At 63.2% G+C, this 24,601-nt stretch overlaps 2 protein-coding genes across 2 annotated transcripts in view; both read right to left on the reverse strand.

The window, feature by feature from the left end:
• The window catches only part of MYO15A (myosin XVA), a 42,683-nt gene extending 36,756 nt beyond the window's left edge, over positions 1 to 5,927 (reverse strand). Inside the window, exons 1-2 of the mRNA XM_032498972.1 lie at positions 2,415 to 5,927; positions 364 to 443 (exon numbers count right to left, since the gene is read on the reverse strand). Of these exons, the coding sequence (XP_032354863.1) occupies positions 364 to 443; positions 2,415 to 5,927 (3,593 nt within the window). The remainder of the gene's footprint in view (positions 1 to 363; positions 444 to 2,414) is intronic.
• A 5,069-nt stretch (positions 5,928 to 10,996) lies between these two features.
• DRG2 (developmentally regulated GTP binding protein 2) lies at positions 10,997 to 23,237 on the reverse strand. The gene is given in 14 exon segments (XM_032498995.1): positions 10,997 to 11,649; positions 11,827 to 11,880; positions 12,338 to 12,396; positions 12,980 to 13,068; positions 14,135 to 14,211; positions 14,460 to 14,546; positions 14,548 to 14,558; positions 15,013 to 15,103; positions 15,207 to 15,279; positions 15,766 to 15,856; positions 17,207 to 17,267; positions 17,823 to 17,912; positions 20,193 to 20,353; positions 23,060 to 23,237. Coding segments are annotated over 14 exon segments (1,095 nt in total). The 5' UTR covers positions 23,124 to 23,237; the 3' UTR covers positions 10,997 to 11,562.
• Positions 23,238 to 24,601: the final 1,364 nt, after the last annotated feature.

A 24,601-nucleotide genomic window follows, 5' to 3' on the forward strand; every position in this document is an offset into this window, starting at 1 on the left:
GCACAGAGAGGGACAATCAGGGTCCACCCCACCTCAGTGCAGGGCCTTGCTCAGAAAGGCCTGAGTTCAAGTCCCATCTCTGCCACTAACCAACTGTGAAGCCTTGTCAAGCTACTTCACCCCTCTGTGCCTCAGTCTGTCTGTCTGCTCAGTGGGTTAATGATGGCCACCCCTACCTCACGAGGGTGCGGGACGCTCTTAGGTAGGACCTGTCCGTCTCACTGGGCTTTCATCACACTGTTTGACCTTCGACTTGCAGCAGAGAAAACTGAGGCTCTGAAAACGTTCTGGGGGTGGGCGGGGCCCCCAGCAGGAGGAGGGGCTCTGGCTGTGAGCGTGGTCACCCCGCCACCCCCCACTCACTCCAGCTGAGTCATGTCCTCCACGCCGTCCTCCTGGTGCTGCTCTCGGAACCGAGCCGGCAGGTTGCGGACGGAGTGCATCTGTGAGAGACAGCCTGTGGTCGGCCCGCTGGAGGGCACCGCACGTGGCCCCGGGGCTTGGACATGACCAGGACTGTCGCTCCTGCGGGCCGCCCTGCTTCGGAACACAACTCTCACTCCCAGGGATGCACGCCTGGCCCCTGCGCTCCCTGTGGCGGGCTCCTGCGTGCTCCCACGGGTCCTGACAGGGGGATGAGCACAGGCACATGGCCACTGCTTCCTCTGGCCAGCTGGAAGCCCTCCAAACCACACATTCTCCCGGGGCTGACACCCTTCTCCAGTGTGAACCCCACACTTGCTTATGTGACAACTGGGTGAACATCTGAATGTTGGTGCATGGCACCTCCAGAAGGACCAAGGCTGTCCCATCTGGCGCCGTACCCATGCCCAGTGCTGGGCAAACACACAGACCCACACGCACAGACCTACACACAGTGGCATCAGGAGGTCAGGCACTCTCACGCCCACCCGTGGTCTTGCGCGACGCCCGTGGACATGCACGCCGGCCCGCAGCGCCTGGCTGCAGGCGCATACACACGTGCAGGCCAACGCTCTCTACGTCCATCAGGTGTGCTCCTGTGTGCATTTACAACAGGGCTGTCCCCACACCTGGGGGTCTCGAGACAAAAGTCCTGATGCCACCTTTGGGGGAAAATCCTCTGTGCCTGTCTACGTGTGCACACGTGACCCCACGGACGCCACGTCTGCTCTGACCTTGGCATGCGTGCACACACACACGCTTTCCTTTGGCGGTGGTATGCCTGAGCCCACGTCCCAGGCCCCCGTGGCTGCGAGCACATGTGTGCGCTCCGCCTTTCCGTCCTCTGGGATCCAGCCTACTCCCTTCCCTGAGCAGTGAGGAAAGGAGACACCAGGAGGGAGCCCTGCGCGCTAAGTAGGGCACCTCAAGTATCACCCTGGAGGCCCTGGCCTCCCGCCCACCCGTCTGCCCATGTGCGCCAGTGGCCGCAAACCCTGAATAATTCAGCCACTCACGTATTCCAGGGTGAGGAGGGCCCACGCATCCTTGCCCCTCACCCCCGGGCACCTCGCGCCCCGCTCCCGCAACGCTGCAGCCCACACAGCCCGGGGCACCCGCCGCCGCGGCCAAGGCCCCCCCAGCAGCCAGGCTGCCCCAGTCGCCATTGCCAGGTCCAGCTGGCCGCCCGCTCCGCGGGGCACCGGCTGCAGAGGCTGAGAAACACTGGCCGCCCCTGCATGCCCCGCCCACTCTAGGCGTCCCAGGGGAGGCTCCGGTGACCACCCCCTCGGCCGAGGGACACCCAGCACCAGACTCGAGATCCACCGTGAGCATGGGAGCCAGGCACGGGTTGGGCGCCCCTCAGACAGGCTGCCTGCCCCACACCCCACAGGGGGCCCAGACTGGGCTCAGCCCTGACCCACCCTGGGACCTTATGGGCCTCAGTTTCCCCACTGCACAATGAAGAAGCTGGAAGGCTGGTTCCTGAGTCCCTCACCCTTGGATAGTCCAGACCCCTGCAGCCCAGGGGACTGCCCTTAAGCAGGAACCCCCAAGAGAGAGAAAACATCAATTTGGGGGAGGGTCAGTAGGAGGCAGGGCGAACAGCTCGGACACAAACAGGCGGTGGGACAGGATGGGCAGGCACGGTCTGCACTTTGCGCTCAGACAAAATCGCTGAAGGGGGCTGGGGACGGACACGCCATCCAGACTGGACCAGGACAGGGCTGCTCAGAGCCCAGGCTGGGACGAGACCCCTTCCTCGAAGTGATCTGGGGAAGTTTGTGGCACCTCTGTCCTGCGCCTGTCTGTGCCCAGCGTCTCCTTGTTCAATCCTCCAGAAGCTCTGGGAGGCCAAGGCTTTTCTTCCCAAACTAGACAGGAAGACTGAGCCCCAAGCAGGCGGCAGCTCACCAAAGTCCCGAGGCTAGCTCCTGCCCTGTTTCCCAAGATGGAACCCCAAGCCCTCCCTCTAACCTGTGCCCTCATACCTGGTTCCACCAGCTTTTGGGGCCAACTTCTTCCCAGGGGCCCCCATGGTGCAGGCAGGCAGCTCCAGGGCCCAGGCAGCAGGATGGGGGATGGGCGGGTACGTGCGGCCAGGGTTGGTGGGTCTCCCCCTGCAGCCAGAAGCGGAACCAAAGTAGACTCCAGGCTCTTGGCTTGGGGCCAGGCTCCGGGTCCCGGGTTAGCTGGACGGGGGGCTGCACAGGGGCAGGACCAGCTCGCTGGAGAGAGTTCAGCTTCTGCACACGAGGCATGACCACGGCAAAACGTCCAGGGCTTGCCTGGCGCCGCTCACCTGCCCTGGGCAGGGGCCCCGGGGCCCCAGTGGGTGCTAAGGCGGCTGGGGTGCTGGGCAGGGTCCCCCAGCGGCGCCATGGTGGCCATGTGGCCCTCATCTGGTCAGATACAGTCAGTGGGTGGGAGAGGCTGAGTCTTAGTGCTTTCTGCTCTGGAAGGGAATCCTTGGGGGGTTTCAGAGTGGGGGGCTCAGGCTCTGCTGGTGGCTGGGGATCCCGTGTGCAGCCCTCTTCTTCTGGCTTCTTGGGGGTCAGGCTGGCCGATTTGCTCAGCTGTCCAGACCCTGGGTCGTGGTGCCTACCCAGAATGATCCTGGTTGAGTCAGAGGCTGTATCCTTAGGCTGGAGAGCAGGGGAGGGCACTGGGCCCACGTGCTGGATGAAGGGGTTTTTGGGTACAGGGGGTGGCCTGGAGAAGCCACGGAGGCTGCTAGGGCCTCCTGGCCAGGGCGAGGGTGGGCGCTGGGCGGGAGGCACGTCCACGTCCCAGCCGGGGGCCAGCGGGGGCACGGTCCAGGGCGTCTCCGAGTCCTCTGGCTCGCGTTGGCTCTCCTGGCGCTTAGAGGCAGCGGCAGCGGCCCGCCAAGACGCGGGACGGGGGTGCAGCGGGAAGGCCTGGCGCGGCCTGGGCTTCACCGCTCCTGTGGGCGGCTCGCTGAGGCGGCGCCACGTGTGCGGGAGGCGCGAGGGCAGGTTGAGGGAGCGGTGCCGCGGGCTGGGGCCCAGCAGAGGGGGCGGCGAGGGCGGCCATGGGGAGCCCAGCGCTGGCGAGTGGGGCGCGCCCGGGTGCCCCGAGGCTCGGCGCGGGGACGGGGGCTCTCGCGGCGAGTGGGGACGGCCGGGCGGGGGTGAGAAGGGCGGCCGGGAAGGGCCGGCGCGGAAGGAGGGCTGAGGGGACAGGGGCGCCGCGGGCGAGTGGTAGCCCAGGCCAGGCAGGCTCCTGATTGAGGGCAGCAGCGAAGGCCTTGGGAAGCTGAAGGCCGCCCCCCACCAGCGTGAGCCCCTGAAGGAGGGCCGGGGTCCGGGGAAGGCCAGCAGATTGGGGGGACCCTCCGGAATCAGAGGAGGGGGCTCCGCCAAGGCCCACCAGTTGGCCTGGGGTGCGAGGGGCACGTGAGCCGGGGCCGCCCAGGGCGGCGGGTGCCGGCGGAGGGAGCCGTAGGGCGAGGCCGGCGGGGGCAGGCCGGGCACGAAGCCCGCAAGGCCCGGGGCGAGGGCCGGGGCTGGCGGTGGGCCGGGGGGCGGGCCGTGGGAGTTGCTGTTGCTGCGCGCGTGCGCCTGCGCCCTCCGCAGCACGATGGGCGTGCCAGGCCGCTCAGGGTCCATGCCCGCCAGCTTGTAGCCGAAACGCTTGTAGGCCGCCTCCCTGACCGCCGGGCCTCCCGGCCGGGCCTTCCGACTGCCCTTGAGCCGCGGGATTGGCTCCTTTTCCGACAGGGTGTTTTTGAGGAACCGCGCCAGCGAGGTGGCCGGGCGCGGCGCGGGGCGGCTGAGATCGTGGCCAAAGCCCAGGCCCCGGGGGGCGCCGAAGGCCGAGAGGGCGCGCTGGAGGCGGCGCTGGCGCGGTGTGAGGAAGCCCCAGAAGGGGTGGGCGTAGGGCATCGGGGACAGCGGCGGCATCTCGCCCTCTTCCTCCTCTTCGTCCGCATCCCCCAAGGGCAGAGGGATGTCCAGGGAGGGCGGCAGGGGCACCTCCAGCTTCTCCTTCCCGAACAGCTTCACTTGGGGCCGGGGGAACAGGCGGAACCTGCGGATGAGGGACAGCTTGGACCTGGCGGGCTTGTCCATGCCTTGCTGCTCGAAGAAGGCAGCGCTGGGCAGGCGGAAAGAGGTGCCCTGCCGCTCGCCGCCCGCCTCCTCGGGCTCCTCCAGCTCCGCGATGTCATCCATGGGGTGGGCGTACGGGTTGTGAGGCGACAGGATGGGCGGTGGCACCCACGGATACGGGAAGGCCGACGGCTCCGGCTGAAGATACGGCGCCTCGGGGGGGTAGATGGCCTGGTCTCCGCCACCATAGATGCCTTCGGCGTAGGGGACGCCCTGGGAGGCGCCGTAGGGGGCGCCGTAGGGCGCGGCGTAGGGGTCCAGGTAGGGCGTGGCGTACGGAAGGTCGTACGACAGGTCATCCGCGAGGTCGTAGGGCGGGTAGAGCGCGTCGGAAAGGGCGTAGGAGTCCGGGTAGTAGCCGTGCGGCGGCGCTGCGTATGCGTCGTAGTAGCCGTAGGGAGACGCGGGCCGCGATGGCGGCGCGTAGGGTGGCTCGTAGTCGCCGTAGTGGCCGTAGTGGCCGTAGTGGCCGTAGCCGTAGGCGTAGTCGGGGTGGAAGGATCCGCCATAGTAGTCGTATGGGTCCTCCGGTGGGTACCCACGCAGGTGGTCTCCGTAGGGCGGCCAGGCCGGGCCGCGGGGGCCGTGGGCACCCAGGGAGGGCTCCTCCTCGAACTGGTACAGCGACTGCTGGTCGTAGTAGTCGTCGCCCTCGCGGTGGTAGTCGTAGTACTCGCCCAGGTCCTGGAAGCCCTCGAGCCCGTAGAGCGACCTGCGGGAGCCTGAGTGCCGGAACGGGGCCTCGTCCTCGAAGGGCAGGAAGCCCACGGGCTCGCCCGACGCGTAGATGCTGTGGGCGCGCGGGAACCTGCGCAGGCGGCCCCCGGGCCGCAGGATCTCGGCGCCTGACGGGAAGGGCAGCTTGCGCGAGCCCACGCGGGAGTCCGAGCGGTCCAGCCAGGCGTCCAGCGTGGCCTGCGCGCTGCCCGACTCCTCGGCCTTCTTGATGAGGAACTTCTTGGTGAGCCAGTTGATGGCCGTGGACGCCTTGCTGAGCGACCGGGCACGCGGGCGCAGGCGGCCGTAGCCGCGACGGCCCGGGAAGCGGATCACCATGAAAGACGGCTTCTTGCCCTTCATGGCGCGCTTCTTTTTGCCTACGCGCATCTGCGTCATGAGCTTCGACGTGGACTTGAGCACGGTGCGTGCCTTCTTCTTGCGTTTGGTTTTCTGGGGGCCGGTGTGGAGGCCCCAGAAGAAGGCTGACGCGCTCCGGAACTGGCCCTTCTTGGAGATCTTGGGCGTGCGGTCACGGAAGCCCATGAACAGCCGCGACGTCCCCTTCAGGCTCCGTTTGGGCTTCTCCGGCTCCGGTGCCTTCTTCCCCTTCTTCCCTTTCTTGGCTTTCTTCTCATCCTCTTCTTCCTTCGCCATGGTGGCCGCCGGCTTCCTGATCGGCCGGGGCCGATGTCACAAGCTCAGAGCCTTGGGAACACAGGGACCTGCTGGGTCTCCTGCCCGTGGCTGGACATGCAGCCTCCTCGGGCTTGGAGCAGCCAGGACTGGCCTCGGTGGCCTGGGGAGGGATGGCCGAGCTCCTTCTGGCCAGGACCAGGATTTCAAGAGGGCAGATCCATAATTCATCTCTTCGCGATGCCACCTAGGGTTTCACTCTCAAGCCTACTGGAAGGCGTGTGGGTATCGTTTACTGGAGGCCAGGGGAAGCCTGGCGGGCCTGTGCTGGCAGAGACCACCTCAGCCTTAGAGTCCCCATGAGGACCAGCGTGCTGACCCCAGCCAAGCCCTCCCTGAGCCCCCGCCGGCTTGCCCACCGAACAGAGTGCTCGGGTCAGCGTCACATCACAAAGAACTGAGCCCTGGAGAGGGGCAGCCGCCCGTCGTGAGCCACCCAGCACACTGTGCGGGACCACAGGTGGGGCCACGCCTCCTGAGCTAGGGTGGGACGTTCAGAGCCCACCAAGTCACCTTGGAGGTGAACCTGGGACCCTCCAGGTCCTGGGAAGGGGAGGAGAGGGGCGGGCAGGGCAGGTGCCCAGGGCTGCGGTCAGTGTAACCAGAGCTGGCCAGCCCTTGGGAGCGTGAATAATTTATTGGGGAGAACCAGGCTGCTGGCTCAGAAGGCGGGGCACAAAGAAGGCACCATGGAGCTCCAGCTGGGCTTGTAAGGCCACTGCCTGGCCAGGGTGAGGAGTGCGGAGGAGCAGGGACAGAGGGTGGGGCTGGCCTGGCTCTGATCCCCAGCTCTGCCGCTGCCTGGCTCTGTGGTCTCAGGAAAGCCCTCTGCCCTCTCTGGGCCTCAGTCTCTTCATCTGGAGGATGGGAGCGATAACCTTGCCCTGTCTCCTTCCCAAGGAGATGGATGTGACAGAGTTGCCTGGCAGCGTGTGTGGTGTCCCTACCTGGCCCTGCCTCTCCTCCCAATTCCTGCCCCTGCTGAGAAAGCAGTGGCCATGTGGTCCTTGCCTCTCTGGGTGCAGCTGATTCCTCCAGGGTGAACACTTGACCTCAGGCCATGTGCCCAGTCTGGCCAGTGACCAGACCGTTTTTAAAACTCTACTGTAAGAGGTAGGGGCTGTGGCTTGTTAGACAGAGGGGGTGGGGCAGAACGCAGAGGCAGCAGTTGTAGGACCCGAGGCCTCAGGAGCACCTCACTTCCCCCCGCATCCTGTCACTCTCTGCTCTTCCTCCCCCGAGATTGCCCGAGAGCCGGTCGGAGCCCTGCAGTCCTGGAGGGGGTGCTAAGGGCTGGTGGCGTCTGCTGCAGGTGCCCCGGGGAGTGGAAGCGGCACTTGATGGACACTGGGGAATCAGGCAGCTTCCAGGGGTGGGGGTACACAGGGACTGGGCCTCTGCTGCGGGGGATTCTGGGCTGGGGCCGCTGCCTGCTTGAGGAAAACGAGGGGCAGGGGTTTCACCCTTTCTGAGCCCAGAGATGCCCCTACCCCCCAGTGCTCCCTCTGGAGTCGGTGTCCAAATTAAGGTCCCAGCCACCATGATCGTGTGAGATTCTCACAACGGGGGTGGGGTGGGAAATATGATCTCCACTCTCTGGGGAAGGAAACAGCCTCCAAGAGGTGAAGTGACTTGCTCAGGATCAACCAGCTTGAGGTGGGGTGGGTCCCAGGCCACCTTCCTTGCTATGCCCGGGGAGGAGAGGCAGGGCCAGGTTGGGACACCTGCCTGGCACCTCTGTCACGTCCATTCCTCTGTGAAGGAGACAGCAGGGTTATCACTCCCTAGGCCCTGGGCCTCGCTTGCCTCCGGGCTCCTGGGTGCTCGGCCCCTCATGTGGGAGGGGAACAGTTCTGACCCTGGGCGGAGGCAGGGGCTTAGCTGAGCTGACTGCAGAGCCTGGGCCTTCCAGGAGTTCCGGGGTGCAGGGCCCTGCTCAAGCCCCTGGGAAGCCGGCCCCTGATGTGCCAGTGGAGGCCGCCTGTATCCCTGTATTCCTGCTTGGCCTGCCCCCCTCCCCCACCCCCCCAGGAGCCTACGTCTGGCACGCATTGGCTTGTTCGTTCATTCACTTGTTCGGAGGTACTTGATGTTTGGAAGCCCGCTGTGCACCAGGCACCAAGCACCAGGGACACAGCTAAGGAGGAAACAGAAACCTGCCTCGGGGAGCTGACACTTGGCGCAGCGACGGCAACAAACAAGGAAAGAAGCAAAAGAAAGTCGGTCAGGTGATGTAAGTGCTGGTGGTGAGATAAAGCGGGGAGGTGGGTGTGCAGTGCTGACCGGGGGCTGGCTATGGCTCCTGGGAGTGACACGGGCCAAGAGCTGTGGAAGGGGAGGGACAGAGGCCTCGGGGAGCACGAGCGTCCTGACGTGCTGGAGGAACAGCAAGGCCAGTGGAGTGGAGGCAGGTGGCGGGCTGCAGGTGGACTTGCAAGTCACGAGCACCCCAAGGTTTCCGTACTGAACGGGCGGGGGCGGGACGGAGGGGCTGGCAGCCGAGGCGGGAAGGCTGTGGGCTGGACGTCGGCCCCCCACGTGGTGGCTTCGGATATCTGTTGTATGAGGAGTTGTGGGAACTGCACAGATGGGGCTGACAGCACCCGTCAGGGAGTCAGTCCTCCGAGATGAGGTAGGTGGTATGGGAACATGACTAGTCCGGTCTGGGACACAGAGGCTTTGGGGCGACTGGGACGTCCAGGTGGAGAGTCAGGCGGGTGGCTTCGACCCGTAGGTGGGGTGAGACAGAGGTTGGGGGTGATAGGTGAGGCTGTCTAGATGAGGCACAAAGAAGGGGGTGCCCCCAGCTCCAGCCCTTAAAGACCGTGTGGCCAGGCAGTGGGGAGGGGCTGCCGCCAGCTGTGCCCAGGGGTGCGAGCCGGCCGTGTGAGTGAGGTCAGAATAGTGTTTCAGCAGTGGGGGCGTCGGGCCTTGCCAGGAGCTGTCCTGGAGGCACGTGGAAAGGGCTGAGGGCTGAGGAAGGTGGACTCGGTGGAGCCAAGCCGTGACAGCTCCAGGGCAGGGGGGTGGCCGCAAAGAACGATGGTGGGGGGGGTGCCTAAGCGAGAAGGCAGCCAGCTGCAGGCCAAGCAGAGAGGCCTTGGGAGAAACCAACCCTGAGACACCCTGATCTCCGACTTCCGGCCTGCAGGACCGTGAGGATATGACATCGGCTGTTCACCAGCCCGGGTACTTGTTATGGGGGCCCCAGCGACTCACGGGCCAGCAGGAAACCAGCGGGGCAGACCCAGGAGGGAGAGCGAGAAGGGGGAGGCTGAGCGGTCCCTGTGGAGTGGGGTGGGCGTGCTGCTGCAGAGGGGGTGCTGCAGGTGAGTGTAGGGTGTGGGGAGCGAAGGGTTTTCCAGCCGGGGCTCAAGGTGGGCAGAGTCGGTCCAGAGGAGCTGCCAAGGGAGCCAGAGGGGCCGGCACCGCGGGGAGACATGAGCGCAGGGAGCGCAGCTGGAGCCGGGCCCAGGCAGGGGGGTCTCGAGGACAGGCATGCCTTGGGATTTTTGCCAAAGGAGGTTTCTGAGATGGGGATGTTCAGGGTCTGAGCTGGAGAGGGAGGGTCGGGGATGGACAGTCACGCCCTGGGCCCTCCGGAAGCGCAGCCCTGCTGCCTGGGGACAGGCTGAGGTGAGGTGTGGGCACTGCTGGCCTTCAGACAGACAGCCCGGCTTCCAAGCGTGTCATCCTGGGCAGAGCCTCCCTGCACAGAAGGCCAAGGAGGTTGGGTCACAGGAACAGGGGGGCGCCTGCGGCAGAGAGCTCTGGGAGGTGGCGGGGGACGCCTCCCCCAGCACGAGTTCACACTGACGCGGCCTCACACAGGCTGGACAGTAACCGTCCTGACCACAGAACCAGAAGACCAAGCACCCAACACAGAGACACACAGACGTAGCCCAGGAAACAAGCCCATCCTACGGGGAGAAACAGGGCCTGGTGGCCAGAGCCCGGGACGCTGCCTGCCTGAGCCCGCACCGGCCTAGGACACCAAGACCTCTGGCTTCACCTGCATCTTTTCCCAGCCTGCCTGGGGGACAGAACAGGCCTGGTTTTGACACCCTGTGAACCCAGGGCATCTCCTTACCTGTGAGGCAGGAGGCGGTACTGAGCATCACCCAGGCAGAAACCCTCCCTCGGGACCCCTTGGCCAGGCCTCGTGGCACCATCGCCAAGAGGCAGACTGTGGGCATCACCGTGCTCGTCTTACAGACAAAACTGAGGCCCAGAGAGACCTCGCAGTGAGGTGGGGGCCAAGCCCCAGCTCAGCCACCGCCCTCTCCTCTTCGCCTGCCACCTAGGGGCTAGTGGCCGACCCCCGTGGCCCAGGGAGTCTCCTTACCTGGGCCCCGTGGCCTGCTCCCTAACTGCATGCCGCCTGCCTGCGGGGGTCTTCGGCGGGCCCGGATGAGAAGCTGTGCTGTGGGAGGGAGGCCCAGCCCACCACACTGACCGCCTGGGGCCCCATGCATATTTAATGAGTTCTATTATTCCTGTTTTGTCACTGGAAAGGAGCCTGAACAGCTGACAGAGGAGCCAAGAACAGCCAAGAGCCAAGCAGTGGCTCACGCTCCAGCCTGGTGCCTGGACCCTGGGGCCTCCCTGCCCCTCTGCCAGGCAGCATCACAAAGCCCGTTACCCTTTGCCCCAACAAGGTACACCTCCACCAGGAAGCCATCTCTGAGGAAGCCTTGGCCTGAGGTTCAGATCGCAGTGCCGCACTTACAAGCTGTGTGGCCGAGGCCCCCACCCTGCCCGCTGAGGCATATGTGTCCACTCTCCCCTGGGACCTTCCCTAGAGGTGCTGCCCACCTTGGCAGCCAGCCGTGGGAGTCGCCACACCTACAGCCCTGGCCAGCCCTCCGGGGCACAGCCCACCCTGGAAGACCCTGTACCCCAGTTTGGGCCTGCTCCCCTGGAGCCCAGGCCTCACCCCCCCCCCCCCCAATCACTAGGCTCCCTGCTGCCCCAACCCAACCTGGCACCGAGTTCCTCCAACTTACAAAACTGTCCTCAGGGAACAGGAATTGTCTTCATCCTTTATTTCAGGAAGGGGAGCTGAGACGGGGGACTTAGAAAACCCGGAGTCCAGACCGCAAAGCCCCCACCCCAGCTGTCTGCACAGGGTCTCGGTGCCGGGCTTTGTACCAGGCAACGGCTGCTCTGAGAGAGGGCGGCCCTTCTGGACCTTTAAGGCCCCGGACCCCTGGCTTCCATCGTGGGGCAGACTCAGGGCAGGGGCGTTAGGGGTTTCTGTCCTGGGAGGCCCCCTCCCTGAGAACCAGAGAAGCTGGCCGGAGCTGAGGGGCCCCCACAGTAACTACTGCCTCCCAGGGCGCAGGCAGGCCCAGCTCCGAGCATGCCCTCTGCGCAGGGCCGCGGCCGCGGGTCGGTGGGCAACTTGATCCCTCGGTGCCCATGGGGGCAGGGGCCAACCCAGCCCGTGCCCCCAGCCCGTCCTGCTGCCCCAGCACACTCTTCATCATCTGCCCACTGAAGAGACTTCTGGACACAGCAGAGATTTGAGAGCCCCCTTCCTGGGATGTATTTGTATCTTCCCGGTTTGGGCTCCAGGGGGCGCAGGGTGGGGGCGCTACTTCTTCACGATCTGGATGACATCCTCGTGCTCCATGGTGTGTGTCAGGCCCACCCGCTGCGGGCTGTACTTGGTGCTGGTGCCCTGGGTGGGGAGCAGGACACGGGCTGCATCAGCCTCTGCACGCACCCGGCAGGAGCTTCCCGGGAGCAGGGCAGGGGTCCCAGCACCAGCATAACAGCAGGGCTCTTCCAAAGTGGGAGGCCCATGTCCAGCCTGGGTCGGCCTACACACTTCACCCGCCCCCCACCTGAGACTCACCCACACCAGTGCGTACTTGAACTGGCTGGCGAGTGACCGGTGGATGCGGTGGCACTGGGGGATGGGAGAGAGTCGGGCAGTGAGATAAGGCTGCACCCAGCCCCGCAACCAGTTTGGCCCCACACCTGAGCCCTGGACACGTGCCAAGAAGCAGCCATTTCTCAGGCAGGCGCTCCGACGGCACCAGGGCTTGGCCACCATGCAGCCTTGAGCTCACGGCTGCAGGTGCTCTGACGCTCCCACTGCCCACCTCCAGGTCAACCAAGGGCTGTGAGCCCAGTTAGAATGTTCCTGCAGCCACCGGATGAAGGTCTGGACCTGGTGGGCAGTGGCCCTCCACCCGCCTTGCCGGAGCAGCAGCCCTGACAGGTGCCCCTCGGTGGGGCGAGAGTGGTTTTCAGGACCTGGAGTCCCTGCCCTGGTCGTTGCCTGTCACACCTCCCACTACAGCAGGTGTCAGCCTAGGGCCCGCTGGGGGCCAGGAGAGCGTCAGGGAGCCCCATTGGCTCACCACGTGCTCCACGGAGGCCCCTTTCCGGAGGATGATGGCGTCCGTGAAGTCCGGCCTCTCTGCACAGGGTTGGGGGGGGGGGTCGACCAGTCAGGGCCTACACTGCCATGCGGTTCCCTCCACAGGGAATGGAGCCCCACGCCGTCTCCTGACCCCCCCACTCCTTGGCACGCCCCCTAAGAGCTCCGAGTGGTCTACAGCCTCGATGTGACACAGAAAACAAAAACACACCCAAGTGCAGGGTGCAGCCTAGGCAGCGCCGGCCGAGGGGGGCCAAAGGGCGGTCATGTTTCCTTCGGCCTCCCCAGGCTCAGCCGCCAGGCCCCAGGGTGTGCTGCGTGCACAGAGGTGGGGGTATGGGGGCGGCTCCTGTGTTCCCAATTCCCTGAGGCCCTGCTGTGGGGTCTGTACCTCAGGGCAGCCCCTTACCCAGGCCTCCCCCGCCAGGGCGCCCCAACACCAGCCGCCCCAGGACTTGGCATCTCTGCTGTAAGGGCTCAGGCCAAGGTCTCTCCCGGGGTGGGGCGGGGGCAGTGCCGCCTCTGAGACGGGAGAAAAGCGCATCCTGTAAAGACTAGCCGGGCCGGGCCCGCGGTGGGGAGCAGCTCGGCCCGCCCCTCGGCTGCATGCTTCCCGACTCACGGCCTCTCTTCTTGGTGTAGATGCAGGTGAGGGCCAGGTACTCCCACAGCACCTCCAGCAGGTAGTCCAGGTTCAGCTTCATGCCGCAGCTGCTGGGAGGAGGGGGCGCTCAGGGGACCCCCACAGGCCCAGCCAGCACTGGGGGCACCAAACCCACAGCTCTGACGGCGGCCTCAGCCGCCAACACCTCCGCCCCAAACCACGGTCATGCCCGGCAGAGCTGGGCCGTCTCTCCCGCGCTCCGAGGAGGCCCACGGCATCTGTAACTGACGGGGCACCGTGACGTGGGGCTTCCCTCCAGGCACCTGCCGTGAGGAGACGGGACCCTGGGCAGAGACGGATGACCCAGAGCTGCCCTCCCGAGCCAGCAGGGACCTCAGTGACGGAGTGGGCCAGTGTGGTCCTCTGCAGGTGTATCACCCTGAGCAGGGATCCCGAAACCCAGAGGAGGGAGCGTGAGAGGTGCAGGTGTGGCGTGTAGGTGCACTCGTGCCTGAGGACAGGGCCTGGGATGCCTGAGCAGGAGAGGGACCGAGCTGTCCCGCAGGAAGGACGCCCACTCTCTGCTGCTCTTTGGGGCAGCTGGCAACACCCAGGAAGTGGTCCTCGCACTCGGGCCAGGACCCTCCCCTACCTGGTCCTGGAGGTCTTGTCTCCTACAAGCCAAGCCTCACTGTGAGGTTACAGAGTGCCTGGGTGGCTAGGGAACCAGCGAGGTGGGGCCCAAAGCCAGGCTGCCCCAACAGAAGGACCCGCAGCGATGCTGGGACCTGAGCAACAGCTGTCGGCCAGAGCGCAGGCAGCTCCCCAGGACCCACCTGAAAACTTCAGTCCCTCCTCCCTCCTGGGTGTGGAGGCAAAGCCACATTTTCCTGCGTGTCAGGAGCAGCGGGCCGATGGCCTGGGACTCACTGGGGGTCTTCGCTTCACAACTAAGCCATGAAGCCCCTGACCATCCTCACCCACCTACCTCGGTGGATGCCCACCTGCCATCCACCTGCCTGGCCAGCTCAGGGTGGGACCGGCCAAGGTCACCGGTAGCTACCAGGATGGCCTCCTCTGCCCTGGCCGCGTGCAGGCCCTGCAGGGCCCAGGGCAGGGTGCTGGAGGCCTGCCGGATGGGCTGGTGCTCAGAGAGGGCAGCCAGGCGCCTACCTGATGACCACACTGTCGGGTTTCCGGGCCAGGCGGTCCACTTCTTCCATCGAGATCTGGTCGATTTTGTTATAAACCTGGGGGTGGAAAGGTGGAGGTGGGTGCTGGGGAAGGAAACGGACAGAGCAGGAAAAGGAACCCCACTGGAGTCTCAAGGATGGGGAGAGGCTGAAGGGACCTGAGGCCCCCCGCCCCCCAGAGAGAGGCCAGACATGTCTGCGGGACTCGAGCAGCCCCTGGGCGGAGGGGAGCCTCTCTCCTGCCGGAGTCAGTCTGGGGCCAAAGCTCCCCCCCAACAGGGTGCCTGGGGGCTGGTGCCACTCACATACAAGCAGGGCATGTAAACCCGGTTGCCCACAATCACATCGATGAACTCGTCTGGGGAGCAGTCTTCGCGGAAGAGCACCTCGGCAGTTGAAGATCTCTGAGGGCTCAGGTTAAGGGCGGCCCTACGCCTGCCTCCCTGCGCGCCCCCGCCCCCAGGAGGGCCTGACACAGCCCACCAGGAGACCCTGTGCCGCTCTCGGCTCTGCCTCCAGGACCCGGGACTCGCGGGCCCCTGATACTTCAGTGGCGCGCACAGGCCCCTGGTCCTCCCTGAGGCCTCTCTGGCCCAGGAGCCCTGAACTCGGCTGTGACGCCTGCCCTCTCATCTTCCTTCCAGACATGACCAGCTGCCACGGTGCCTGGACCTGGCAAGGAGCCAGGAGGCCAATGCTGAGTGCGAAGCTGCAGGACGGCCGCCCGGAGCTTGGCGAGCACAGGGCAGAGGGGCCAGGCCGTGTGCGCCGGCGCACTGTCGTGCTGCGCACGGAGCCGGGGTGGCCGGGCCGTCTGCGTCACCCCCCCCACCCACTGCCCGCCCGAGGGAAGGATACTGTACTCGTGCAGAATCAGCTGCACCAGCTTCTCGGAGCACTGGGTCAGCGTGACTGTCGAGTTAAAGGAGATGCCACCTCCCTTCTTGGGCTGGAGGGGGAGGGGCGCTGCTGATGGGGCGGCAGCAACAGCCTCTGCCCCCACCAGTCCTGGGCTCCCGGCTGTGCCTGCCCGCCCCGAGCCGGAGCCTCACCTTGAAGTAGATGTTGGGCTTGTGCTTGTTGAGACGGATGCCCACCGACTCCAGCTCCTTCTCCAGCAGAGACCTGGGCGGAGCCCCATGGCCTTCGCAGGTGCCCAGGGCAGGAGGCGCAGCCCCAGGCGACACAGCGAGCCCCCCACCGCCCCCCAGACAAAGACCGGCCCTTCCGCCCCGCTACGTCCCTTCCCAGTAGCCAAGGTCATCAAGGAGGAGCCTGGATCCTCTGCCTTGTGGGCAAAGCAGGCCTCTGGGCGGGTTCTGGGCAGTGGTGGGGGCACCTGGGGCTGCCACAGGCTGGGGCCAGACCCGGGACAACACAGCCCACCCCGCCTGACACCCTGGGCCAGACTCAAGCCTCTCAGAGAGAACGTTGCAGGCTGATTGCACATGGTTCAGCCTGTGGATGGTCCTGCCACGACTCCCGTGTGAGAGGGCCAAGTGCCTCTTGGACCACCCACCCAGAGCTCAGGGACACATGGACTGCAGCCAATGCCCCCACCACGCCCGGGGCCTCCCCAGACGCGCCGGCCTGCCCCGCCCCGCCGCAGACCTCTGCACCTCTCCCTTGGTAGCATCCAGCATCATGATGACCACGTCTGCTGTGCGTGCCACGGCGATCACCTGCCTGCCGCGGCCTTTCCCTGGTCAGGAGGGAGAGACATGCTTACACAGTGACATGGGCAGAACCGTGTGACCCCCTAGCCCATGGCACCCAGACTCCCGTCCCTTACAGACCCAAAATGGTCTCTGCCCACACAGTGAATTCCCTGGCATTTCTCTTTAACCCTCGTGCTGCATCCTCATGGAGACGTGTCTCAGGAGGAAATCCGACCACCACCTTGGGAGGAGTAGCGCCCCAACCCTCGCTGTGCAGCAGGCCCCCAGCTGAGGTTCCACCACCTCCTCACTCAACCCTTGGAGCTACACTGGGTGGTTGTGTTGTCACGCCCATTCCGTGCATGAGAAAACTGAGGCTTGGCTTAGAGACACTCAACCACGTGCCCAAGATCACAAAGCTACGTGGTTCCAGACATGACTTGCATGCCCTTCCTGGAACAAGGGCTGCAGGGAGGAGGCAGCAGACAACGCAGCAGGAGGTGCCACAGGAGCTGCCACCAAGGTCAGACCCTGCCATTATATGACCAGAGAAGGCAGGCACCAGGCCAGGGTCACACGGCAAGACAGGGGCTGACGTTCCAGCACTAGACCCAGGCGGTATGTGTTTCTACCATGACCTGCCTCTCCTTCAGAGAACGAGGGGGTTGGACTCAGTGATCTCCAAGGGTCGGTGGCCTCCTGACTCTGCAGGGCCCCTATTCAAGTAGGCAGGACCTCGCCCTGATGAGGGCAGTGGACAGCAGGCGCAGAGGGCAGATGGCACCAGATACCCAAGGAGGAGGCCGTGCTGCCCACAGCCAGAGGCGGGCTTTGACCCCAGCTCTGCACCTGACAGGTGAGAAGTCATTTAAGGCAGACGCTTCAGCTATCTGTCCCCCAGCTTCCTCCTGGCCTCAGTACTCCCCGAGTCAGCGAGCTGGCTGAGAATGAGTGAGAGGACAGTCAGCACAGAGCCAACGCCCGGCAGCTGCTGGGGACCCCAAGCTGGCAGCCATCTCTGGAGACACTGCGGGCGGCCACCTGCCCCCAGAAGCCACAGACATGTCCCATCCCAGAAAGCAGACTGAAAACGGAGGATGGAGCTCCAGACTAGGAGCACGGACTGAGCCAGGCCCTGACACGTCTGTCCCTGGCAGGGTCCCCCAGGGGTGCAGCGAGCCCACTGGCTGGACGGGGGAACTCAAGCCTACCCGGTGAGCTGTGTGACCTTGGGCGAGTCACCCACCTCCTGGGTCTTAGCTCAAGGGCCAGAGGCCCTAAGTAACAGAGCACTGGGCACAGGGAGGGGACAAGCCCGCCCATCCTGTCAACCCTTGACAGCTGTCCAACACCTGGAGGTAGGGGTCTCCCACCCGCCTGCTCCCACCTCTCACCTTGTGCTGCGCCTTCGATGATTCCAGGAAGATCCAGGAGCTGGATGTTGGCGCCTTTGTACTAGGATGCATGGGAGAGGAAGGTTAGGTGGGAGCTGGTCGGCTGGGAAGGGCCTGAAGCCGGGGCAGCCTCCAGGGCCAAGTCTGAGCCAGTCCCGCCCCAGCCAGGCACAGACCATGCCCGCCTGGGGGGGGCTCTCGAGTTTTCACGAACCCACACACCCAGCACTAACGGTGACGGCTCTTCACAAATAAACCCCTTCACCGCGGGAGGCCCCAGGCCCCAGGCCCCTGGCTGACCAAGGCTCCGAAGTTCACGAGAAAAGGAAGGCTGGCCAACCAGCCACGGGTGGCCCAAGCTGGGGTGGCGTGGGGCGGCGGGGCACAGCGGGCACAGACAGAGAGGCATGTGTGGCCTGACTCCCGGAACCAGCGAAGACCCCAGGCCTGGCCACTTCTCAGGCCCCGGCAGCCCCCGTCCCCAGAGCTGTCAGTGCTTGAGGGCAGAGCAGCTCGGCTGAGACCCCTCCTATACCGGCCCCCAGGCCCCACGGCATACACACCTACAGTCACACACGAGCCTCCTCCGTCCAAGATCCAGCAAACCCCGACTTACCTCAATGACCCCGGGTATACAGGTCAGGGTTGTGAATTCATAGGACGCGGCCTCGCTGGCGGTGGAGGTCATCAGACTCAGGAAAGTGGACTAGGAGAGGAGGAGGCCATTGCAGTGGGTCCCGCCCAGCCTCCGGGAGAAGCCGGGTGCTGGGAGACCCGCCTTGCCCCCGGCTGCCGTGTGAGGACAACAGCTGGCAGAGTCCGCGCTGGCCCGCCTGGAGGGTCGGACACCAGAGGGCCCTCTGTTCCCAAGGCCTCAGGCCTGTCTCGAGGGGGAGTGGGACCTGGTTTCTAAGGGGGCTCCACAGCTAAATCAGGGGAACCATCCCTCGCTCCACAAAACCCTGTGGACCCTCCTGGGCCCCAGAGAACCTGAAGCGGTGACAGCCCCCAGCACCCAAAGCTCCGCAGGGAAGGGCAGGGAGGTATGGACCCTCCAGCCTGAGACAGGGCGGGACAGGTGAGCGAGGCGGGGGTGTGGATGGGAGCGGGGCTGCGGCTCAGCCCCTGCTGGGGACCCTGGGCGAAATGCTCGGTACTGAGTCTTGGGGTCCTGGTCCCAACCCCATGCAGCACAGGGACCAGAGACAGACGCTGTGGCCCTGGGACCAGCCAAGCAGCAGGCAGCGCTCCCCGTCATGGTTGGCAGGGGTCCTGAACCACAAGCCCCCTGGGCCTGCCCCTCACTGCAAGCAGGAGGCCAGGGCACATCTCACTCACATGTCCTTGGGCCAGAAACTCCCACCCAGGGGGCCTCCTGGACACCAAGGAAAGACAAAAACCTGGTGCAGAAGACAGGTATGGACAGATGGGGCGGTGCTTAGGGCAATGGTTGCTGGAAGCCAACCTGGGGGACACCTGCCCAGCCCTGCAGGAGGGAGGCCTGGGCCCTCCTATGCTCAGAGAGCTCAGCTCCCAAAAGGGCCTGGACCCGCAAGGCACAGCCCATATAAGTCGAGGGGCTGCTCCCAACTGCCCAAGTGACAGGGTAACCTGGGGTGGGATCAGAACCCAAAGTATGAAAGCCTCGTGAGTCACCGGTAGAAACACGCAGTTCCATCAAAGGAACGAGAGGGGACAATCTCCCGTGCAGAACCCTGACATGGCGCTAACTCGCCCTGAACACGTGGGGGCCACACATAGTGACTTCCCTCCTGAGAGGTCAGGGTGGATGGGGAAGGACGCGGTGACTTCCTGGGGGAGCCTGCTAACACGACCGTGGTCAGGTGACCCAGGTCAGCACCCACAGTGGTCAGTCAGGTGCCCTGGAAGGGACAGGACAAAATGCCGCCCCCACTCCGAGGTCTTCCTCCCAAATCCACAAGCCCCATGGGACTGGGAGAAACAGCAGACTCACCCCAGCTGAGGGGCAGTGTACGGAACACCTGACCAGCACACCTCTAAACCACCAAAGCCCCAAACCACAGCGAGCCTCAGCAGTGGCCGCCGCCTCTGGGCCCTAAGGAGACACGGCCATGGAACGCAGCGTGGAGCCCTGGGGGGGGTCCTGGCACACAGGAAGGCCGTCAGGGAAGACTAAGGAAACTTGAATAAAGTAGGGACCTTGTTGATAACAAATCTACACCGGCCCACCAGTGGTGACAGCACCCCCGCTGGTGCAGGATGCCAACAACAGACGTGGCATGAGGCACAGGAACACTGGACTATCTCTGCGACTTTTCCAAGACTATTCTAAAATTTAAAGTTTGTTCAAACAAAAAAAGCCAATCCCTTTTCTGCTCAAAACTTTGCCATGATGTTTCTTACTCCTCACATAGAAATTAGATCTGGACTTTGTACCAAGCTGGGAGGCTTACAGAAGCAACTTCTAGGAACCTGTGCAGAGGCCTCTGGTTCACTCTTCAAAGCCGAAGCCATGCGGCAGCCCACAGGCCACCCTCCCCCTGCTCCTCTGCCGCTCACTGGGCCCTACCTGGGCCTCTGCCCCAGTGTGCTCTGCTTGGGGCTCTGCTCACACCTGCTCGCACAGCAGCCTTCCTGCCACCCCAGCACCCCCCCCCAGGAGGTTCCCACCCCACCAGGTGTCTGCTCTCTTACCCTCCCCCACCCCCCCCCACCCACCAGGCCCAGGCAGGAGCTGTGTGAGCAGGAACAGAACCAACTGTCCCCGCATCCCGCGCGTGGCAGGTGCCTGGCACACATGCGCGCTCAGTTATTGTTTGTGCTCGAGGACAAAGACGAGTCAGAGGCCGAGTGGAGCCACTCCTGCTGGAGAGGCAACCACGCCCCCCATCAGGACGACAGGGGGTGCTGCCCCTGGAGCCAACGGAGGAAGTCAGTGAGGGGAGGCGCAGCCGTGTCTGAGCCCAGATGACCGCCCCCCAGGCCCGGGCTGCCCGTCACTGACCTTACCCACAGAAGGAAACCCGATCAGCGCCACGCGGGCATCGCCCGACTTCATGACGTCGAAGCCCTCGCCTTTGGACGAGGCTGACTTGGACGGCTCCAGGAGCTGGGCTCGGTACTTGGCGAGTTTCGCTTTCAGCAGGCCCAGGTGATACTCGGTGGCTAAAAGACAGAAAGCAAGACGGAAAGTAAGTGTCCAGGTGGTCGGGAGGGCCCCACAGGCAGCCGAATGCTGGGACCCCACAACCGCCATCAAGATCAGGAGAGGAAAACACCACTGCTCTGCTTAAAACGCCCCCTGGCTTTTCAGTTCACTCAGAGCGAAGGCAGCTCCCCCTAAGACCTCAAGACCCGCTGTCAGCGGTTCTCAGCAGGGTGGCCCCACTCCTGGGCTCATTCTGGGCAAGTTTCTGGAGTCGCTGTGCTGGGAAGCCCTCACTGGCACTTACCAGGCCGGGGCCAACGAAGCTGGCTGCCCCGTGAGGCGTGAGTCAGGCCAGCACAGCCGAGAACTGCGTGCTGCACAAGACTTTTCACATACGGAAGCCATCCACTGAGGGAACCGGGCGAGGATCTTGGGGGCCCGGAGCCTTCATTTTGTGTATTAACACAGGGCATTTCTACAGCATGGACACATGCTGACGCTTCCAGGAATGGAGCTACTGTGTATGGTAAGGGGATGTTTAGGGGGATGCTACGCCATGTTTTGTTTGAAACTTTACCTAGAGGGTCTCACCAACCCGAGACCCCAGGCTGCCAACAGTGTGACCTCTTGTAGGGACTTCGGTTACCAATGGCACTCATCTGCATTGGTCTGCATCGTGGCTGCCACATGCCCAGTGATTCTGCCCAGAGGTGCAAACATCTCACTGCTGGTCACTTCACTATATCCTGACTGTGCCCCGACATTTACATACTGAAATAAACCTTGTTTTAATTATAAATCACTCTCCATTCCTCCTCCTTTATGCTACTATTACAGCATCATATTGGTCCCCCCCCCAAATTCCTGCCTACAGAAGTCATACTCATGGTAGTGAGCTGCATTTCAGGGCAGTAATGGGGCAGGTACAAAATCCTGGCCACATAAGGCACTGTGGCCAGGTGACCAGGCTGTGGCCAGGTGACCAGGCTGCAGCCGTTCCTCAATCTCCCACTGCCCACCCCGCGTAGAGCTTCATTTTGTTTCTCCAGAACATGCTGGTCCACTCTCGCCTCAGGACCTTTGCACTTGCTGTTCACAACATTTCAATCTTATCTTCCCAGAGCTGACTCCTTCTCAGCTCAACTATGGCCTCTTCAAAGAGGCCTCCCCTGCCCAATCGGGGAGTGGGGGGGGGATGTCAGGCAGAGATTAAGAGCCTGTGCTGGAATCCCACCCTGAAATTGCTGGCCATTTTAGTTTGGAAAAAGTTCCTTAACCTTCCTGTGCATCAGTTTCTTAATCTGCAAAACAGGGACGTTAACAGCAATAACCGTGTCAGCAGATTCCCGTCAGTACAGAAGACCACACACAATGACCAGCACAGAGTAAGACTCCAGAAGCCCACCCCTCCCCCTGCCCCTCGCTGCCTCATGGTCCGTTTACTGTCCTCGAAGCTCTCATCACTCTGACATTCCAGTTGACTCTGGTTCTAGGGTCACTGAGCATGGAAGGTGTACTGAGCCCTTCATGTGCCCAGCACCGTTGACCCTGGAACACAGGTCTGAAATGCGCAGGTCCACACACACACAGATTTTTTCAACAAATACTACAGCACCACACAGCCCGTGGACGTGGAACTACAGACATGGAGGGCTGGCTGTGGGACTCCGGCATCCATGGGTGTCAGTGTCTGCAGCGGATCCTGGAACCTATCCCCCTGGGATATTGAGGCTTGGCTGCATCTCGCTTCTTGGCTTCCCTCACTCCAACGGGGCAGGGTCCCCAGCATACGGTGTGGGGCTCAGGAAATGTTTTAGCGAGCAAATGAGTGAAGTGATGGCAGAGAGAAACGGTCAGGAATGGGCTCAGCGAGTCAGGTTCATGTGGTCCTTCCTGCCACCCCAGTGCATCAGCCTCAGCACCTCCGAAGGGAAGGACCAGGTCCTGATGCCCTCATCTCCTCTACAGCCCCTCCTCCACCAGCCACTGCTGGGCTCCCTGCTGCCTTGCTCGAGCCCTACCAGTGATGCTCCACAGGGCCGCCCGAGGGAATTTCTAACACAAAGCATGTTTCTTCTCTGATTAACACCCTCCACCAGCTCCTACTGCCCTTGTAATCCGAAGTTTAGATCTGATACTCCATTATGTGCCTCCTAGGTTGCACTGAGTGCTCACCGTGTGTCCAGTGCTTTGCAAACACCATCAGGTTTATCTCGGTTGTGAGCTACGATGGGACAGGGGATTATCATCCTCATCTGCAGGCAAGGACACTGAGGCTCAAAGAGGTGAGAGACTTTCCAAGCTTTACAGCAGATAGGTCGTAGAGCCGGGGTCCAAACCCAGGGCCGCCAGACTCGAGTCCTGACTGCCTCCACACCACCTAGGGGTTCTGGGCTGCTGGTGAGGCTGTACCTGTGGGCGGTCTTCTCCTGGACCTCCCAGCGCAGAAAGCTAGAGCGCCCACTCCCCAGGCCCGGCCCCCAGGAGACCCAGGTTCCAACCCCGACCCCGCCTTTCCGGGTCAGATGCTCGCTCTGTGGGCTGGGGATTCTCTACTCGGCCCCCTGGCCTGGCCCTGAACCGACCTCTCAGGGTGGCCGCAATGAGGCGGGGCGTGGGGCCCGCATCCCGCCCCGCCCGCCGGCTCTCGGCCGCCCCCCGCCCGCTGCAGCCCCGGCCGGACAGGCTCCCCGCGTCACAGGCCCCGCCGGGCCGGCCCTCACCCTTGTTCTTCTGCGTGCGGGCGATCTCCTTCTCGATCTCGGAGATCTTCTCCAGGATCCCCATGGTGGCGGCGGCTGGCGCGCGCAGCAGGCAGGACAGGCGGCGGCGGCGGCTCCGCGAACTCCGGCCCGTTGGCCGCAAGAGACCTGCGTGCGCCGGAAGCCCACGGAGAAAGGCGTCCCCGAGCGTCCGGCGCGCCAGGATTCAGAGTCCGGGTGGGCGACGTCGAGGGGAGTGCCAGACACTATTGGTTCCGCCCGCTGGGCCGGCGCGGCTGGGGACCGGGGAAGGGATGGGCCGGGGCGGGGCCAGGCTGGCGGGGCGGGGCCAGGGCGAAGATGGGCAGGAGTCGGGGCGTGGGGCTCTGAGCGGGAGTCTCCGGTGATGAGCTGGGGTGTTGATCGAGGGAAGCCCGGCGCAGCCCGTTTCGTGGGGGCAAAGAACGGGCTGAGCTGAAAGCCTGGGGGGTTATTTTGTGCAGAGATTAAAAGCGGGTCCCCAGCTTAGACTTGCTACCTATCTATCACACGCCTCCTGATAGGTTGCAGTATAGGCAGCATCTCCTACGAGGAATTCTTGACAAAAAATACTACAGCTGAGTGGAGACCCGAGGGGGAACAGCAGCCGAGTCTAGAAAGTGGTTCATGGCCTGTCATCAAAGTCGTCAGTGATGCAGGTGGAGTTGGAGGCTGCGGGGAGTTAAAGGCTCGAAGTTAAAGGATGTTAGATAGAACGTTATGGACTTTGCCTGGATTCTGGCTGAAAATTTAAAAAGCAGTTATAAGAAGACATTCTTAGGACAATTGTGGAAAATTTGACTTTGGATAGAATATTAGATATTAGAGTTACTATTAATTTTCTTGGGCGTAATTATGTAGATTTTCTTTGTTCTTAGCAGCTGTACATGGTGGTATTCAGGTGCTGCCTTAGTCTGCTCAGGCTGCCACAACAAAATACCGCACACTGGGTGTCTTAAACAACAGAATTTAATTTCCTCACCGTTCTGGAAGCTGGAAGTCCAAGAGCAAGTTCCAGGTTGGTTGGGTCTGGTGACAGCCCAATTCCTGCCTTACAGACTGCCGCCTTCTTTCTGAGTCCTTACATGCCCTTTCCTCGGTGACCGCTCAGGGAGGGAGACAGCTGAGGACTGCTCTCTGCTGTCTCTTCTTATAAAGGCACTGATCCAATTATAAAAACCCTACTTAAAAAAAAAAAAAGCAGGTCTTTTTTTTTTTTTTGGTGGGGGGAGGCAATTAGGTTTATTTGTTTATTCTTAGAGGAGGTACTGGAGATTGAACCCAGGACCTAATGCATGCTAAGCGTGCACTCTGCCACTTGAGCTATACCCTCCCCCCAGACCCTACTCTTGATTGCGGTGTTTTCATTGGTGTCTGCAGCTATCAAAACTCATCAAACTGTACGTCTGAAATATGTGTAGCTTACTGTACAGGAACCATACCATAATAAAGGTGTTAATAAGTAAAGAATAAATAAATACATAAAGAACCCTACTTAAAAAAAAAGTATAATTGATGTAGAAT

The sequence above is a fragment of the Camelus ferus genome, chromosome 16, assembly GCF_009834535.1.
Source record: "Camelus ferus isolate YT-003-E chromosome 16, BCGSAC_Cfer_1.0, whole genome shotgun sequence".
Lineage (NCBI taxonomy): Eukaryota > Metazoa > Chordata > Mammalia > Artiodactyla > Camelidae > Camelus > Camelus ferus.